This window comes from Equus asinus, chromosome 1, assembly GCF_041296235.1.
Source record: "Equus asinus isolate D_3611 breed Donkey chromosome 1, EquAss-T2T_v2, whole genome shotgun sequence".
Lineage (NCBI taxonomy): Eukaryota > Metazoa > Chordata > Mammalia > Perissodactyla > Equidae > Equus > Equus asinus.
Window position 1 is genome coordinate 115367327 of NC_091790.1, and position 19662 is coordinate 115386988.

General features: G+C 39.6%; 1 protein-coding gene across 2 annotated transcripts in view; it reads right to left on the reverse strand.

Moving 5' to 3' along the window:
* Window positions 1-19662, reverse strand: part of SEMA3C (semaphorin 3C) — a 161968-nt gene that overhangs the window by 11626 nt on the left and 130680 nt on the right. For both annotated transcript variants that reach the window (XM_014844650.3, XM_014844651.3), the window contains exons 13-15: window positions 10516-10604; window positions 7089-7130; window positions 3127-3284 (exon numbers count right to left, since the gene is read on the reverse strand). In XM_014844650.3, the coding sequence (XP_014700136.1) occupies window positions 3127-3284; window positions 7089-7130; window positions 10516-10604 (289 nt within the window). The remainder of the gene's footprint in view (window positions 1-3126; window positions 3285-7088; window positions 7131-10515; window positions 10605-19662) is intronic.

Consider the following 19662-nt stretch of genomic DNA (forward strand, 5'->3'; position numbering starts at 1 on the left):
AAATTCCACTATGCCAGCCAAAGATGAGTATGGGTAGGCCAAGGCATACCTTATATATGTATTATTCAATTACATATTTCTATACAACTACACACACACAAACTAGTGGAAATCACTCTTGTACCAGGATATATATATATATATTTTATATGTAATATATATATATATATATAACATTTTTTGGCTCCTTGCCATGGAATTAAGACACTGCTAGAGATGATCAAAACAGCTCTTTGAATGGTCACGACTTTCTTTCTCACCCGTGATACATGGTTCATCCCAGGCACGACCTTGTAACACTAAAGAGCCGCATGGTAGTTTCAGCTCTTTGTTTGTTACAAGGACACGATTAAGGACACGATTAAGATCACAATGAGTGACATGAGGAGGACAACGTGGCATCTACATTTACGTATATGTCTTAGAAAGGATAACCAGGATTGTAACAGGTGGGAGACGACGAGAACAGACGAATCAACTCATAGTTCAGCAGAAACTTCTAAAACATAAAAAATCTCCAATCGACAATGAGAGTCTATGTATAACACTGAATTTTACTTGAGAAATCATCTTTGTTTGCTAAATAAGAATGCTTGGTGGGCAAAGCCAAGGTCTGCAGGTTCTGCACAGAAGGAGCGCTCTCCAACGCTTCACACGTGGAAGAGGGGGGAGCCTATGGGACGACGCTAAGATTCACTTGGCGGCCCCTTCGGCTCTATGTCTGCTCGGTAGACTGAAGATCGTATTCCTGGTGTTAGTGATGCCAGTGTTTAGAGCTGCTCACTACAAAAGAAGCATTGCCTTAAAAAAAGTTACGGCAATAAGTTTTAAATATCACCACAAAAATAACTGGGAATACCAAGCAAAACCGATAGAAAATATCAACAGTGGCCACAAACATCATTTTTTGAAATTTGAGATTAAATTTGCTCCCTCACACTGTGTGTCCAGGCTCCGACCTCCAGCCCAGTGCAAAGACAGAAGATCTCAGGGTAACGAGGTCGGGAAATCCTATGTAGAAATCGAAGGAGGCCATAGGTCTCATGACTAAATCTTTAAATGACGTGGAGGAACACAGGGTGTTTGAAGACAAATACTAACGACTCTGACTTTAAAGAGTGGGAGTTCTCTTCATATCTCATGCCCTTGAAAACAGAAGACTCGAATTACCCAGCCCAGGCCACGGCCCTCCGCTCCAGATTCGTGTTTCTAACCGCCCACTCAACACCCCCACGTGAATCCCTCACAGGCATACTTAACTCAACATCATCCTCAACTCAACATCATCCTCTCCCACAAACCTGCTCCTTCCACAGTCCTCCCTTTCTCAGGAAATGACATCTACGTATTTCCTAACGTTCGTTTCTAAGAATTCCTTTCATGTGTGAGTCCTTTATTTTTCTAACATTCCACATCCAGCCCACGGGCAGATTCTAGGAGCTCTATCCGATTCCGACACTTGTCCACCCACCTCTATCACCCCTGGGCCTCTATCACACGCCGTGGTGTCTCTCCTGGGTCATCACCGCCTCCCCCTGTCTTGATGCTTCTGCCTCCTCCCCTTGGTCCTCTTCCTACCCCAGGGCTGTGATGCCAGCCAACTCAACCAGAGTGATCTTTTTAAACCAAAAGCCAAACAGTATCACTCATGTGCTCAGAAACCCTCCGTGGTTTTCCATTTCACTCTAAATAAAGCCTTCAATGACTTACTGAGTCCCACACCCTCTGGCATTCTGACCTTGCCTCTTCCTGTCCCTTCTCTCATTCCAGGATGGCTCCGTGAGCTCTGGTGTTGTTTCCTGAGCAGTCCTGGCACATTCCACCCTGCAGGATTTCTGGTTCCTCTCCCTGGAATGCTGTTTCCCAAATAATGCCTCGGTGCCACTCCTTATCACATTCAAGGCCTTGTTCAAATATCACACCCTCCGTAAGGCCTTCCCTGACCACTCATTTAACGTTGCAACCCCCTGCTTTCCATGTGCCCTCTCTCCCTTCTTTGACCTTATAAAATTCACAGACTTTACTATTATTTGATATGCTAGAGGGTTTCCTTATTTCTTTGTTATTCTCTGTCTTCCTCCTCTATAATTTATTATCCCTCGAGGCAGGGATTTTTGTCTTTTTGTTGTTGCCTTTCCTGTTAACACTGCCCGGTAAATAATCGTCCCATGACACGTAATTCTCGAACTAATAGATAAAAGGGTCAGAATAATCTTGACATGCAGAAGTGCTAGGGTTGTTTTAATCCATCAAGTTTTTGAAAGGCCCATATCTATAACACAGAATAGAAGAGCTGTAAGACACTATCACCCCAATGGTCTTACTTGAACCATCCTTGGTGCTCACGGCTGGTCCTATTTGTTCCCTCCTGCTGACCCTAACTTTTACAGGTTTTGGCCCTGCCACCCATCATGACCCGTATCACGATATGATAATACCCATGACCTTGTCTGACCCTGAGTTCTGCATATTCTTTGTTCTACAATCAATTTCCCTACTGGTGGTCCCTTCCACCTTGGCACAAGTTGGTTCAGAGTTTCCTGCCTGGGTCTTTGTGGGATATAAAGCACTCTGCCTCCCACTGTCTTCTCTCTTAATCTAACCAGCAATCATGCACTCCCCATTCTAAAGGGTCAAGCATGGGCACCAAGGTTTTGAAAGCAACGCAGGGTACCCATCCTGGACCAATGTTCCTGTTGCCTGAATGAGGACAAGCATTTGATTACAGAAGAATTAAGCATCATAGGGAAACCCTAGGAAGGTGAGATTCAAAGATATACCGAGGCATACAAAACAAAAAAGATAAATATTAGCTAATGTGAAAAAAAAGTTAAATGCTGCTTGAAATACTTGTCTGGTCGTGGGTGGGAACTGTGTTGAACAGGATCTTTAAACAGAGAAAGGAACTTGTCCAGTCTACAGTGTTCTGACTCACACGTGAGCATCTCAAGTTATAAGCATGGCCCTTGTATTCACTCAAAGACCACATGTGGTGCTAAACACGGCGAGCACCTCTAGTGCCACTTGTAAAGACCCCCACAACAGAACCGACTCCAACGCTGGGGGGCACTGCTCCATTGTCTGGTGACATCAATTTTGATTGGCAGCCGAATGTTGAGTACTCACCGCTTCCCAGTTGGGTAGAACCGGGAGCAAGCATGGCCATCCCAGGCGCAGTACGGGTCCCTGGCCAGGCAGCAGTCCGCACAGGCTGTGCCATAGATGTCGCAGCGATGCAGCGACACTTGGGAGACCCCTTCATTGGAGCTCACGTACAACTGTTGCTGTTAGAGGAACCACGATGATTTATTTCAGATGTGGAAGTGAAAAGAAGACTTTTAGCAGGAACACATTATAATATATCCCATAAACCCTTGGATTCGTTTTGAAATAGACTAAAAACGAGACACAAAGTACAGAGGGTATAAAGCCAAAATAAATAGAATTTTTCTACGTTAATATGCCTATAACATTACCACTTTCCTGTTTAAAAAAAAAAGCTCAGAGCACCCTGTAGAATGGTAATGTGCTTTAGACACTGGGATTCATTGTTCTCTCAGATTTGAGCTAATATATTACAGATTTAAATTATGATGTTTTCTTTTTTCTTTGAATGCTGTCTCCTAGCAAAGCACAAGGCAGCTTTATTATTCTTCAAGTCTGGCAACCCATCACCTTGTAAATTTGAAAAAGTCAAGACTAAAATAAAGGGCATTTTTAAGTTTAGGGAAAAAAAAGTAGATAGTAAGTGTTAGATAAAATTTAAGATAAAGATCTTTTTCACATGCCTTTGAAAGCGACATATTGTTCATTAAGGCAATTTAAATTTTTAAATTACTTAGAAGAATATCAGTATTTATATTTAGACACGGCTTAAAATCCCTGTATGATCCAGCAATCAGCCTAACTAGGCCTCAAAGATTTCATCCTCCTTCATTTGTAGGGTGTCAAACCTTCCTACATTACTGCTCCAATTCCTCCAGCTGTGCACAAAACCGTTCTAGGAGTAGAAGGGAGAAGTGTCTAATTGACACTCTTTATTTTACAAAGCTCGGATATTATAGGATTCAAGCTAGCATAGAATCTCTGAGCTAGAACTTGAATACACACACGTGCCTGCATGCGCACACACGCATCTATGTGTTTATCTATATGTGGCCACATGCATGTAACATATATGTGACGTGTATGCAACAATGTATGCATGTATATACACTTTAAAAATTAAATCGATGGGGGCGCCATTGGTCCACCAGGCTCTGGAGGCCGAGTTCTGGGATTCCAATCTCAGCTCAACCACAAATTTGCTGTGTAACTTTTTTGAATCTCAGTTTCCTCTTTGGTAAAATTGGAATAACATAACACCTGCCCTATCGAGTTTTTATAACATGTAAATGTACAGGCCAACTTCACAGTAAATGCTTAGAACAGTTTCTGGCTCCTAAGTGCTCAATGAATGTTAAATAACAGGAGTAGTAAACTATCTAATCCACAAACTATCAATTTATAAATGTTCAATTCTAGTTAATCATTTGAATCACATCTCACTCTACTATGTCTAATGTAAAATATTTATTTTATTCAGATCAATTAATTTTTCAGAAATCGGGCTGAAAGTGATTTATCCTCAGTTGAAACATTGAAACTATAGGAAAACAACTGCCTGTTTTGATGATATTACTTTCTCTAGGAACATTTGAAATAAGTGTTTATCAAGTACATTAATAAATAATATAGTGACTGTATCAGCTTCATTAAAATATTTTAACAAAATTGGCTTATTTGAGGAAAGGATACAGGTAGTTTCATTCTGGAAATTATCTTTTTTATTAATCCAACTATTTCCTGCATTATGGAATGCAAGAATGAATTAGAGAATAAAGGAGCATGAAATGGACAATAAAACAGTGTATGGACTAGGGAGGGTACTGAACTCACAGTATTTCAATATAGATAAAATACCATCGGCAATTTGTGGTTCTATCACACTGGAAAAATAATGCAGGAGGCAGTTGTGTAAATGAATTTCCAAAGGAATGAAATAATTAGCCTTCCCTGAATCTAACTGGTTTAATGAAACATTGTTAACTATCTACAATACAAAACGATGACGACAGACTTTATACTGTTTTGCCTCTGTGTGTGTGTGTGTGTGTGTGTGTGTGTGTGTGTGTTGTATATTGCAATTTCATGGAATGAACTGTGGACTCCAAGTTCACAAGTTGAATTACAAGGTGAGACTTGTAATTGGATCCTGGATGCTCTGCCACACAAATGGTCCTGTGTCCATGTTGAATTTTCTCTGATACTTTCTTTTTCCATTAAACTGCTATCAACAAGGGGCTTCCCTGCTGACTTCAAAGACGATGCTGACTTGGGATCAGCTCCCCTAGGACACTGGGGAAAATGACAAATGGCTTCTTGTTACTTTGGAAAGTGTTTGCCATGCACCGCACAAACATTTTTACAGATGAGACCTTTAGTGCCATTGTACCCTATTTATTTTTCTTCCAAAAATTTAGTTAAGGGAAAAGAGCAGAAGGCTAACCGTGGAATACTTCTTTGTCTGTAACGGACCAGAGATGGTAAAGAACACTGAAGTTATGTCATCAGTTGTGTTAACACATAAAACTTTGATGCCATATTCCAAGAAAAACAAGTCTTAGGCTGTTGCAAACAGCAGTTACCAAAGACCTGCTTTCTTTTAGACAATTTGTATAAATTAAACCATTTGTGAGAAAAGCATCACCTTGCAAAGGCAGAAACTTAGGTCAGTGAAGTTAAATGATTTGTTCATAATTTATGGTCAGGCTGGGAGTCAGATGCGTGTCAGGCCCACTCGGAAGTCTGTGCCATTTTTGACTGTACACACTGCCCCTCAGAACTCCTGATTCAGAGATAACACCTTTGGGGGCTGGAGAGGTGCATGCTTTGCACATGTGGAGATTAGAATCGGGCTTTCCCTTTCCCTGATCATGTGTATACATGGCCCCTGACTTACGACGTTTTGACTCACAACTTTTCGACCTTACAATGGTGCGAAAGCATATGCATTCAGTAGAAACCGTACTTCAAATTTTGAATGTTGACCTTTTCCCCACTAACAATAATCTGTACGATCCTCTGTCACAACACTGGGCAGGGGCAGCTCCCAGTCAGCCACAGGATCAGGAGGGCAAACCACTGATGCACTTACACACATTCTGGACCCACATAACCACTCTGTTTTTCACTTCCAGCACAGTATTCAATAAATTACATGAGATACTCAACACTCTACTATGAAATAGGCTTTGTGTTAGATGATTTTGCCCAACTGTAGGCTAAAGTGAGTGTTCTGAGCACATTTAAGGCAGGCTGGCTAAGCTAGGATGTTCGGCTGAGTAGTGTATTAAATGCATTTTCAAAGTACCATATTCTCAACTTAGGATGGGCGTATCACGACGTAACCCTGCCATTAGTCGAGGAGGATCTGTACTGCATATGCAGATGCAAATTAGAAGATTAAATATTTCTGATAATCATAGTCAAAACGTTTCTTCCCTAAATCCTGAACACTGACATGGCTTAGATTTGAGACATTTGGAATTTTTAATGACATGCATAAACTCTAATAAGTAGCACTTCCTTAGAAAGAAGCCTAGAAGAATGCATTGCACTTTTCAAACATGTGACAGCAGCAGAAACTCAAAAGACGATTGACTGCTCGTTCCAAGCCCCTGAGAATGTCTGCAACGGGATAGCAGCCCGAATATTATGCTCAATTCTTCCTTCAGAAAGATTACTTTTATTTTCATTGGCTTCATGCACCATAATATTTGAGAATATAGAATCTACAAAATGTTAGAATATCTTGCTACATATATGTTCTGCTCTGAAGGACTTTTATGCAAAAATAAACCTATTTTGTCTTCCACTAAAAGCTAGTAAATTCTACATCAAAATTACAGATGATTTTGTGGTATACTTTAAACTGTATTAACTATTTTGCTAATACTAAAATTAATGTTCTAGTAATTACAAAATATATTTTTTCATAATAGTAAATTTTTTACCTGTAAATAAAATAAAAATGGGGTCATTTTTACCTTTTTGGATGAAATTTTCATTGTTGTTATGGGAGAACGATTCTGAAAAATTAGAAAAACATTATGTTAGTTGCTCAAATAATCCTTCAAAAAGATTTTGCATTCAAAAGTTTTTCTCCATTCATTTAAAATTCGAGAAATCATCATTTCTCTTTATACGCACATATACATTTAAAGTTTAGCAACACCTGTCTATAAAGTACATTTCTGCTGTGGGAAGCAAGGATGGATTCATTACACAAATATATGCCTAAACTACACAAAGAAGCAGGGATAACACATCTATCAAGATAGTTAGAAAAAAATGAAAATTTGAGAGAATTGAAAACGTCTATGTAGGGGCTGGCCGGGTGGTGCAGTGATTAAGTTCACATGTTTTGCTTCTGTGGCCCAGGGTTCGAAGTGTGGACATGGCACTGCTTGTCAAACCACGCTGTGGTAGGCATCCCACATATAAAGTAGAGGAAGATGGGCACGGATGTTAGCTCAGGGCCAGTCTTCCTCAGCAAAAAGAGGAGGATTGGCAGCAGGTAGCTCAGGGCTAATCTTCCTCAAAAAAAAAGAAAACGTATATGTTCGAACATTGAACCCAATGAATAACTCAGGATTGATTCTGATTCTTGGGTGGGGCTGTGGAATGGTACCCCATCTTATTCCTCCACAACACGAGGGCTCTGCATATGACACTATTGTTCACCTGCCAAATGTTGCTTTGGAAAAATATATTAGCCTGAACCACACTTATTAATTCTCTTTCTTGCAAACAAAGAGATACTGTTAGAAAAGACCCTCTTTTGATAAATGTGAATTAGTGAAAGAATTTTTTGAAATAGTAATCCTTTTTGAAAGTCACTTTATTCACGACTTTAATTCTTAAATATTATTAGTTCCTTTTAAAGACTGAAAACTGCACTTGTGATAACCTGATGATGATCTGTGAAGTTTTATTTAAGTGGAGCAAGCTCACAAAATCAACTATATCCACAATTATTTTGCTCTCCAGAGTTGTGAGCTCTTACAAAATTTAAAAGAGAAAATGGTGATATTTCTACCACTCAATTGCAACAAGCTTTGACCATCGTTGAGAAATACACACAAACAAAAAAGTACTGCAACTTATATCCACCTGGGCAACTAGTAACAGTTGTACCTCCCATTCAAGTTAAGATTTGGGAAGCTGGACATATTTTCAGAAAATATTCTGAACAGGGGATTAAAAGAAGAGATTATGGTTCTGCACTTTACGGGAACAAAGAGCCTGGTTTTTAAAAGTTTCGCTGAGTTTTCTGCAGTCCATCAGTGTGACACTTAGCTAAGGAATCTTTTCAATTTAAACACATTACTTCCTCATGTGCCCATCGCTGTATATCACACACACCCCATTATTTTCACCTCACTTCAGAAAATGTGACACAAACACCGTGAGGAAGACAGCGACTGAATTTGGCAAGTGTGTCTCTGGACATCAGTCACTGGCACATGCATCTCTAAGAAAGCGGGAACTTTGTTAGTCTCCCTCTGGGGTTGACGTCCCCACATGCATTTTGACTGACTCTATTTCTCCACTGAGAGTTTATTCTTCATGATGATAACACCCGCAGAACTCATACAACAGACCATAAGTAGTCAGCACCTGATCAGAATAACTCACATTTCTTTAAGACCTTCCTATAACATATGCTTGGGTTTGTGTCAAACTCACTCAATTAACATTTCCTGATTATCAAAAAAAGATATTTCAGAATTATAAATGAAGTGCTGCAACATGGCATTTTTGCTATCTTTAAGAAAACTCCAGAATAAGGTACTTTATATCATTTTGGCAGTCAAATTCTCCCTATTGAATTGAAGGAGAAAAAAATATTTTACATACAATGTGATTTGAGTTACTCTAGTGAAACAATGAACTTTTTTTTTTTTTTTTACAAAGCAAGGCATAAAAAAGGCACTTCAATGCACGTAGTTAACTTTCTTTTTTCTTTTTAATGTTCTTTTTTCTAACATCTGTGCCCATCTTCCTCTATTTTGTATGTGGGTTGCCACCACAGCATGGCTTGATGAATGGTGTGTAGGTCCATGCCCGGGATCCCAACCCACGAACCCCAGGCTGCCAAAGTGGAGCGCACAAACTCAACCACTACACCACCGGGCCGGCCCTATAGTTAACATTTTTGAGCACAGTTTTAATGCACTAAATCACAAAGAACCTTACGCAAAGTGAGTCCAGCATTAAAAACTGTAAATTTAACAACACATTAGGACATGCCAGAGTTCCTCAGCTTTTGCATTTGATTTGACTTCCTTTTTTATATCTCTTCACATTTAAAATTTATTAGCCCAATCCAACAGCATTGCATCTTGGCCACTTGCATGCTTATACATTCAATATTTTTGGTGACTGCGGGAATGAATATTAATTAGTCCGTACACTGTGAGTCCACTCGACTAAGCAAAGCGAGTCACTGAACTAGCAGCAGTCCTTTCCTGGGCTCTGGATGCTGCTTCACCCAGTTATAGGCTGACTCTGGTCTTGTGGTGTCCGTGGGCCACTGTTTCTTAATTAGTTTAGCTGAAAACAGGCCTCTGCAGTACACTGATTACAGGCCCAAGTTTCTTTGCAATCCTGACAGCTCCTCCGCTGCGCCTTCCCCATCCTTCCAAATGCAGAGGGAGACACCTGAGCTGCAAGGACTCAGCCCTCAAGGAAGGAAAGGTGCGCAGGACCCACACGTCTTCTGTCAGGCTCACAGATCCACAAAGAACAGGTACTCTGCCCTGAGCAGGGGAACGCTCAGCACTGGGTTTCCTCTCTGTGCTTTGCTTTGCTATGCTTTTTCTTTTTTCCTTTTTTTAGTCCCAAATTCAAGGACAGAGAATAAGACAATGAAATCCCAAAGTTCAGACAGAACATGGAGTTTTGAGTGGTAAAGAAACAACATTTGTTTTACTTAACTAGAGTGACATTTGAATTGAAGGCAATAAAACAGAGGAAACAAAACCATTTTCTTTGAAATTCCTGGCTAAAAAAATATGAGAAAGTTTATGTAACAATCAATAATGTGAAGGCATTTGGGTTTCAGTGGCTTGTGAAGCAAATGATAAAAGCCTTTTCATGGCAAATCCTCCAGACCTTGACCACAAGAACTCATTTTTTAAAAATAATGATGACCAAAATTCTTCAAGTTGTGATGATAGCTGAGAAAACTAATCCTTTTATGTTAAGATAACTTGAAATACAAAAAAAATACTTCAGAAAAATATTTGTTCTATATTTCTCATCTTATCTGATGTTCCCTACCCTCAAAAATTTATAACACTCATTTATTTGATCTTTTATCAAGTATTTTTTTCTCCCAAGAGGCTGTAAGATTAAAGAGTTCATTCATCATCAGGCCTGTGCCGAGACCAAGAGAGGAGATGCTCAAACCTTAAAGACTTCCAGCTCCTCCAGAATGAGCTCTCCACTGGCAGAGCTGTTCGAAGGGAGGACCACCACCTTCTGCACTGTGCCCCGATCTGAAGCAAAGAAAGAGACAACGAGACGTCACCACAGTTTTTTTAAAGGAAAAACACATTTAGACATAAGACTACTGGCTTCCAATTTAGAATATTCTTTATGTAACTGCTTACTTACCAAAAACGTATATATTGCGCTATTACCATTTGCAATACGCTGATTTTATTCCAGATCTCATATTTTTAAATTGAGATCATGTATAAGTCAAAAGGAACGAATGTGAATATTTTATATTTTGCACGTATTTGGTGTAGTCATAACTGTGAAAGAAGAAAAAAATGTCCAAATGACTTATGAAGTCACAAGTTCTGTTTTTGGGGGCCAGCCCCGTGGCACAGCAGTTAAGTTTGCACGTTCTGCTTCAGGGTCCTGGGGTGCGCTGGTTCGGATCCCGGGTGTGGGCCTACACACTAACTGTCAAGCCATGCTGTGGCAGGCGTCCCACATAAAGTAGAGGAAGATGGGCACAGATGTTAGCTCAGGGCCAGTCTTCTTTAGCAAAAAAGAGGAGGATTGGTGGCAGATGTTAGTTTAGGACTAATCTTCCTCAAAATAAAAAAGAGAAGTTCTGTTTTTGAACCAAGTGTATGTTTTTAAAATATTAATACAGAACTCTGTTTGGTCTTTAAGAATATTACTTACTCCTCCAAATCAACATTATAAAGTGACATTCCAGCATTTTTGTTAACATTGACACATAATGCTGTAGTTATCTAAGAAAAAAGATCACAAGGAATTAATTTTTTTTTTCTTTGTTGAGGAAGATTGTCCCTGAGCTACCATCTGTTGCCAATCTTCTTCTATTTTGTATGTGGGATGCTGCCTCAGCATGGCTTGAGGAGTAGTGTGTGTGTCCACACCCAGAATCAGAACCCGTGAAACCCAGGACACCAAAGTGGAGTGTTTGAACTTAACCACTATGCCACCGGGCCAGCCCCACTAGGAATTAATTTTTATAATAACTGTATTATAAATCACTAGTGCTAAATTGACATTTGATCTGTAGCTGTGAGAGAGTTTAGGCACAATAAAATATTTCACTCACAGTTCAAAATAATTTTCAAAGCAGAAATAACTGTGGTTTCATTTCAAACGTGGACATCTATTCACAGAATTCTGTTTTCACATTTTTCTTTACTACTTGGGAATGTTTCTTTGGATATTCTTAAAATGTAGGGGAAAATCTGAAAATGGATGGGCCAAATAAACTGAAGCAGAAAAAAAATTTACTCATATTTCCCAATTAGATTGTAGAAAACAGAGATGGTTGAATAAATCTCATATAAAAAATGTTATTTGTGCATGAGATTTTTAATTAAGATAATTTCATATGTCACATAAGCATTTTCTAAGCATATAATTACACCACTCTACCAATCACATAAATTTGGGGTTTAACAGAAACTAGTTGAGATTTAGCAATGTGGACTTTAAGCAAATTTGTGAGTGATTTGATCAAGTAAAAACATATTTCATCACCAAAACATGTTTTCTATTAAAATAACTAATGAACTCCCTCATGAATGTCAAGTCATGACCGTTTTAAAAACTACAAGCATGTAACTGTGAATTTGTAATCCGGAAAGGTGAATTCTCATCAACAGATACTGAAACATTTCTTAAATCTGTTAAAAAATGTCAATAAGAAGAGTCAACTTGAACCAAATTGTACAGGACTTTACAACCAGGAACCACATAGCGATGAATACCGCAAATCTTAGATCTCCCATTTTAAACTGGCCTCTATTGCACAGGCAAGAGTTACTCTGACATAAAAGATCTCATTTCATGTTTATGGTTTTTATTTTATGAACCTAATTGAAAGACTCAAAATAATTAGTAACAAAAAATAAATTCAACTTTAATTCATTACTGACTCAAAAAATAAAAACCTACTAAATGATAATAAAAAAAAAGTCTATACAGAAGAACAAGACTTAGAGATTTTGCTGGAACAATCTCTGAATCTTGTAAGAGTCCCCAGCATGAGCATCTGATCCTACAAGTTCCAAACTACACCTCGTAATTGAAGATTTACTTAAGCCACACTCAGGAGTAACCCCAAAGCTTTGCAGGCTCTGGGTGTAATGAAAAGGTGTAATTGAAATTCCTCTGTTCCACTGATCAGAGCATCAGCTGATCCTTAGCATCAGCCCTGGTGACAATTTGTGATACTTGCTTGGACGATAAGTAACTACCCAAGTATCAGGTGGAAAGGAAAAACGTTTGAGGTCTCAGTGCAGAGCCCCGTCACAGCTGAAAGTGGTGAATGTGGCTGGAGGCGCGCCCCAACTTCTGTTAAGATTCATCACAATGAGCAGCGGAAGCTTCGAGGGGAACAGAATACATCAACAAACCTAAAATTAACACAGTCCCAATTTATAAAGCCGCACGAAAGGGGCTCTCGATTCCAGAGGCTCCCAAAGGTGAAACCATGGGCTCTGAGAAGAATTAATTAAGTTTCTCAAATGAGACAACCAGCTCCTTTTTCACCTAATGTTTTAACTCACTACGAGAGCAATATTTTACATAAGTCATCATTTCTTCTGAAAGAACCCACAACAAAACACTCTCTTCATGCCATTTATAAAATATTACACAAAGAGCAGCTATAAAATAGGCTAATAAAAAGATAGTGCAAAATGTGCTGTTCCCTCATTTGCAATAAAAGCTGGAATACCATTTTCATTTATTGCTTGTCTTCTTATTTTAGTTGTTTTTTTTTTTTTACTGGTAATGATGAGTAGATTTCCATTTTATTTTAAGACAATTAAAGGTAAAAACATATTTTTCTACAAAATAAAACAATGTCAACTTATCTGAACCTCGTAAAAAATACAACTAAATTTAAGTATTGGTAATGTTTCTACCTGACAATCAAGTTTAAATAAAGTCATAGAAATGCAAGATATTCATGGAGAAACAAATATTTACTGGATGCCTACTATGTGCCTGGTTCTATGGTAAACAGTACTATTTAAATCTGACTTTTAAGAAAATAAATATCCATTTTAATTCCTTTACTTGTATCTGTACTTAATGAGCCAGCATTTCTGCATAGCCCTTCATTATGATGGTTCAATTTTCATCAAAGTATCACAAATGAACATATCTGTTCCTATCAGAATTCCACATAGTAAAGTTTTTACATGCATAAAGAAGAACAGGAATTCAAATTTGTGCCTTCAAAGATGAGTGGAATAGCCTTAAATCCTCATAGTATTGTGAATCATCACTATTAACGGTGATTACTTCGGGTTTTATGAGACCTTAAACGTATGTAATTTGGAAGACTTTCTTTAAGTAAGATAACACAAAAATACAAAAACAGAATTGTTTGTGTCTTTCCCAAGCAATTACAAAGGAGGGACTCTAAAGTTTACGGTAACTCTACCTCTGATAACGAGCCTAGTTTTCTAAAAAAAAAAAAAAAATCTATAAATTGGACAATAACACAATCTCTAAATTGAAGAATCTCTAACGATCCAGCAAAATGTCACCTACAATATCTTATCTCTAAAGTTCTACTGTCCAAGACCACTCTCTTACAGGTCAGCCAAGGGTAGGGAAATTTCTTCTTTAATTGAAGGCAAACACATCTACCTCCTATTTCTCTAATTTACAGGCCTTTCTTCTACAGCTCTGAGAATGCACTAGATCTCTTTTTCATGTTTCTCCAAGTTTATCTTTGTACCCTCTGACCTTCCCGCTCTGGTCTAAGCACGAGTGCTCCTTTCAGGCGTGTCTATGCAAAGTCAAAACCAAACCACTTGGCCTGCCTTTCTCTGAACACCTGGCAGTTTAAAATCATCCCACTTTTAATGTAGGGCTCAGAATTACACATATTTATGCACCTGCTTTACCACAGTGCAAGACCTCCCCGAGACTGGACTATTTCAGTACTTCTAGTAGTTAATCCATAACTTAGCTCAGGATCTCTAGTACTTGGGGCCTCAGAAACAAACACCCCTACTCTAGTGCACACCATTTTTGAGGCTCCACTCTGGAGCCTTAATTTGGTCCAATTTAATCATGACTAAGTCATATCATAAACTAGCTCTTAGTGGACAGATGAGTTGTCAAATGCGTAAGTGATATTTCAGTCAGCTGTGGCACTGGGAAAGAGCCAATATTTATGGGATCACCCATGGCTACTCCCTAAGCAGCTGCATGTTAATGGGACAGCTTCTCTCAACACGCAGTCATGGTAGACACCTACAGCTTTCTTTTCAAAACATACTCACAAATCCTTCAGTTCCCTATATGGGAAATACTTCTGAGGCGTTCATGGGTGTATCATCCACTTCTTAACAAATAAGTGGACTGGGTTGCCTTCCACCCATTGTCACTCATTGATTCAACAAGAAATTATTGAGGACCTTCGGTGTGCTGTGTCCAGAATGGATGCAGAGATAAGTAGGCGTAACACTCAAGAGTTCGGAGTCTAGAGTTTATGGTTTTTTGAGAAGTGTGTTCCCATTAAAATGTTAGTCATTGAGAGATGTACATTCCAGAATGTCCATAAAACTCCCAATCACTTATGTCCCCACAAAGCCATCTCTGTACCCATTAGTGTGAAGGTGATGATAAGATAGTTATCAAATGTCTTCCTTCCAGGGATGGTGAGAATGGCATTCCTTGAATGTCCTCACAGCTATAAATCCATTTTACTGTTCTGCAGAACGGGGCCGCTGCTTTTATTTTCCTGGGAAAAGCACCACGGCTACAGTATAGTCACAGCAAAGCAGAGGCTCTTCTTTGGTCCTCAAGCCTCAGTCTGCTGTGTGTAAAATGTAAACGATAATTATACCTTCTGTAACGGACATCTGTTACTAAGGCCAGAATCGCTTCCCCTTCTTCTGGTAATAACTCCTCGAGGCATTGTCTGGAAACGACACCTCTCTCATTCTTGATCCACAGGGCTAAGGAATGGGGTCTCTCTCTTCCAGCTCCAGGGAGACGCACAAGACTTCGGCCGGTCCAGTGGGAGCATCCCCTTTGCCCTGTGATCCACGCAGGAGTGGGCGTGGAAACAAGTCCTGGCCCAGCCCTCCCCGGGGCCTGAGACCAGGGCTGTTAACGCCTTGTAAATCTGGAGGTGGTGGGCCATCCTTGCTACCACATGCAGAGGTTCCATTTGAGACTAAACAGCACAGAGGAAAGGAGAACTGAAAGATGCTAAGTTCCTGACAACATCGTTTTAACACTAATTCAGCTATGTGTGAGGCTGCCTCCTGGGTTTGCCAGTTGAACCCCAAAAAAGCATTATTTTGTGTTAACTAGTTTGAGTAAGGCTTGTCGTCACTTTCGGTAGAAAGAGTTCTGACTAACAAAAATGAAATGAATAATACCTGGAAGCTGCCTAGCATGACAGCTGGCACAAAGTACACACTCAGTAAGTACAAGTCATTTTCAGTTGGAGCCTGACCACTTACTAAGCTTTTTCTTTTTTCTTTTTTAGTGAGGAAGATTGGCCCTGAGCTAACATCTGGAGCAATCTTCCTCTATTTTGTATGTGAGATACTGCCACAGTGGGCTTGATGAGCAGTATCTAGGTCTGCACCTGGGATCTGAACCCGCAAACCCTGGGCCACTGAAGCAGAGCGCATGAATTCAACCATTACGCCACCAGGCCAGCCCCCCCTAAGCTTGTGACATTATTAGAGTCACCATTTCTTTCTGAACTTTAATTTTCTCATCTATGAGATACAGATAATGGGAATACTTGGAAGACTTTAAAGCACGCGGTGTGAACCAACCAAGACAAACCTCACAGGTGATTTGCACAACGTAAATCTATACACAAAGATAACACACTACGTTATCACTAACTCACTTTAGTGACTTTAATTTTCTTTTGTTTCATTGAATCTTTAAAGAAAATTCCCCAGGCAAGCTTCTTTCCTGCCTTACGCGGTCCATTTTTATATAAGATATTTTTTCTTGCTAATATGGAGGAGCACAGCAATATTATCCTGGAACCTTTCCACCGTCTCCAGACAGGAGAGCTCGCATTCACAGCTCAGTGAGTGCTGGCTGCTCACACAAGCGATCGAGCACAGCTCACTGCCCAGCAGGGCCTTCCATCCAACAGTCATCAGTGTGTCCGCCTGCTGAGTCTTATGTAAACCATAGCCCTTAGAGTTTTCCCTGGAAACTGCTCTGCCAAGCTGCCTGCGTGCCCTGGGCTTCTGGCTGCCTGGGGAGTCGGGAGAATTCCACCTCCTAACCAGACCTGGTCAGTTGCAACCCCATGCATGACTTCACAGGTGAATTACTGCAGGAAAATCGCACTAGTATCTACTAACTAAAATTAGTATTATAAAAGAGAAAATCACTGTATTTTTTAAAGACATCTTCCTTTAATATAATTTTATGAGCTAATTTGCTTATTACAACAAAGAAACAGAAGGCCAACCCCAGTGGCCTAGTGGTTAAGCTCGGCATGCTCCACTCTGGTGGCCCAGGTTTGGTTCCCAGGCGTGGACTGACACCACTTGTCCATCAGTGGCCATGCTGTGGTGGTGGTTCACATAAGAAATAGAGGAAGACCGGCAATAGATGTTAGCTCAGGGCAAATCTTCCTCAGCAAAAAAATCCAAAAAATACCCCAAATAAACATGTATATATGCATATAATATATATACAGATGTCTGTATTTTTAAAACTGCATATACATGAAATTACAAAAATATCCACTTAATCAGCAAATGTCAAAATAATGCTAAAACCTAGTATGGCATGGATATAAGGAAATAGGTGTTTTCAAACACTTTTGGTAGAAAAGCAGAAAAATCTTTCCGGAGGGCCTCATGGCAGTTGGCCATGATGGAGTGACTGATACGAGAACAGTCATCCTGGAGGAAACGACTACAAAACTGGACAAAGCATAGGCAGCGATTCTTTCTAGGTGTGGAGAACAGCACAAGACTGAAGGAAGGGAAAATCACAAGGTAATCTTTATGACTACCTCACTTTCTGCCTGGGGACAATCTCCCAACACAGGCACGGAGAGCTGCTGTCCAAGTAGCGCATGGTGGTCCTGCTAAGATCGGGAGGCACATATGAGAATTTGGGGCGGCTGAGGCAAATAAACTCTGTGGCACCAAAGAGAGGGAGCTGCCCAGAAAGCGGGTCCCAGAAGTCCACACAGAAATCCCCTGTGAGTTTGCGGCTGATTCCTGGGCTATATATTTGCAGGATGAAACCACCCTAGGCTTAACAGATTGCAGCTGCAATGGGGAGAGTGGAACAGAAAAATTATAGGTTCAGCAGTCCTGAAGAGCAACGCTGGGTGAAGATGGGGTTCTGGCCCGATCACAGTAGACAGATCTCATCAACACCCTGTTAAGACTCCTGGCATCCAGGTGATGAATGAAAGGCTGAGCCTGTGAGAGGCAGTGCCACATTCTAGAATGAGACCTACCTTAAGCCTGCCCTAATGGAACTTATAACCAAGGCCTGATCAGACATACATGGGAGAGAGTTGGAAGTCTGAATCCTGCTAAATCAGAGCGACTTATCTTGAGCACAAACATTTTATTTATTTATTTATTTTTGAAGATTGGCACCTGAGCTAACATCTGTTACCAATCTTTTTTTTTTTTTTCTGTCTTCTTCTTCCTAAAGCCCCTCAGTACGCAGTTGTATAATCTAGTCTTAGGTCCTTCTGGTTGTGCTGTGCAGGACCCCACCTCAGCATGGCCTGAGGAGTGGCGCTAGGTCTGCGCCCAGGATCCAAACCAGTGAAACCCTGGGCCTCCAAAGTGGAGTGCACAAACTTAACCACTTGGCCACAGGGCCGGTCCCTGGACACAAAAATTTGACAGAGAGTAAAATAAGTCTAAACAAACTCAAGGTGATAATTGACTGCCTGCTAGAAGAAGAATTAACAGTCTTCAGGGGACAATAAAAGAATCTAAGGCCAAGGCATTCCTATAATGTCCAGCATCCTACAATAACAATAATTACTACATATGAAGAGAGAGAGAGAATACGAGTGAATGTGTGGTCAACAGTCATGAAAAAAAGGAAGTTAAGATTATCCAGATATTAGACTCAGCAAATAACAACTTTAAAGCAGCCATTATAGCTATTATATACATCTTCAAGAAGTTAAAAGGAAATTCAGAAATGAATGGAAGATATGGTCTTAATAAAGAACAGATAGGAAAACTCAGCAAAGAAATAAACTATAAAATAGTCAAACAGCTATCTTAGAACTAAAGTACAACAACTGAAATGAATCTTAACTCCAGGGACTTACTAGCAGATTGGGGTTGAAAGAAGAAAGAGTCAAGGAACTTGAAGTCAGATCGATTGAAATTATCTGGTTGCAAGAATACAGAGAAAAAATGATTGAAGAAAGTGAGCAGCATCTCTTGGGCACATATGACATTATCAAGTAGTCTAATATATGTGGAATTATTACAAAGGAAAACAAGGGGAGACTGGAGAAGGATAAAAACAAGGAGAAATTGTGGAAGAAAAAAATATTTGAGGAAATAATGGCTGAAAATTTTGCAATTTGATGAAAACTATTATATTGTAGATCTCAGAATTCAGTGAGGCCCAAGCTGAACAGATATGAAAAGAGAAAACCTAGGCACGTTATATTTAAACTGCTGAAAGCAAAAGATATAGAAAAAAAAATTTGAAAGAAGCTAGAGAAAAAAGACATTACGTCACAAGAACAAGGAATATAATTATTACTGACTTTTTATTAGAAACCATGGAGGACAGAAGATAATGGAATGACATTTTTTTTAAATGCTGAAAGAAAAAGAGTTAACTCAGAATTCTATATCCTGTGAAAACATTCTTAAAAAAATGAACATGAAATCAGTCATTTTTTAGACAAATAAAAACTGGGAAAATTTGTTGCCTGAAGACCTCCTGCATTTGAAGAAATGCCAAAAGATGTCTTTTAGTCTGAAGGGAAATAATACAAAATGGAAACTCGCGTTTAGAGGAAGAATAAAGAGAACCAGACACGACCCCCTTCTATCAGGGCCGATGGGCTTGCAGGCACGTTTTGCAACTGCTGCAGCTCTTTGC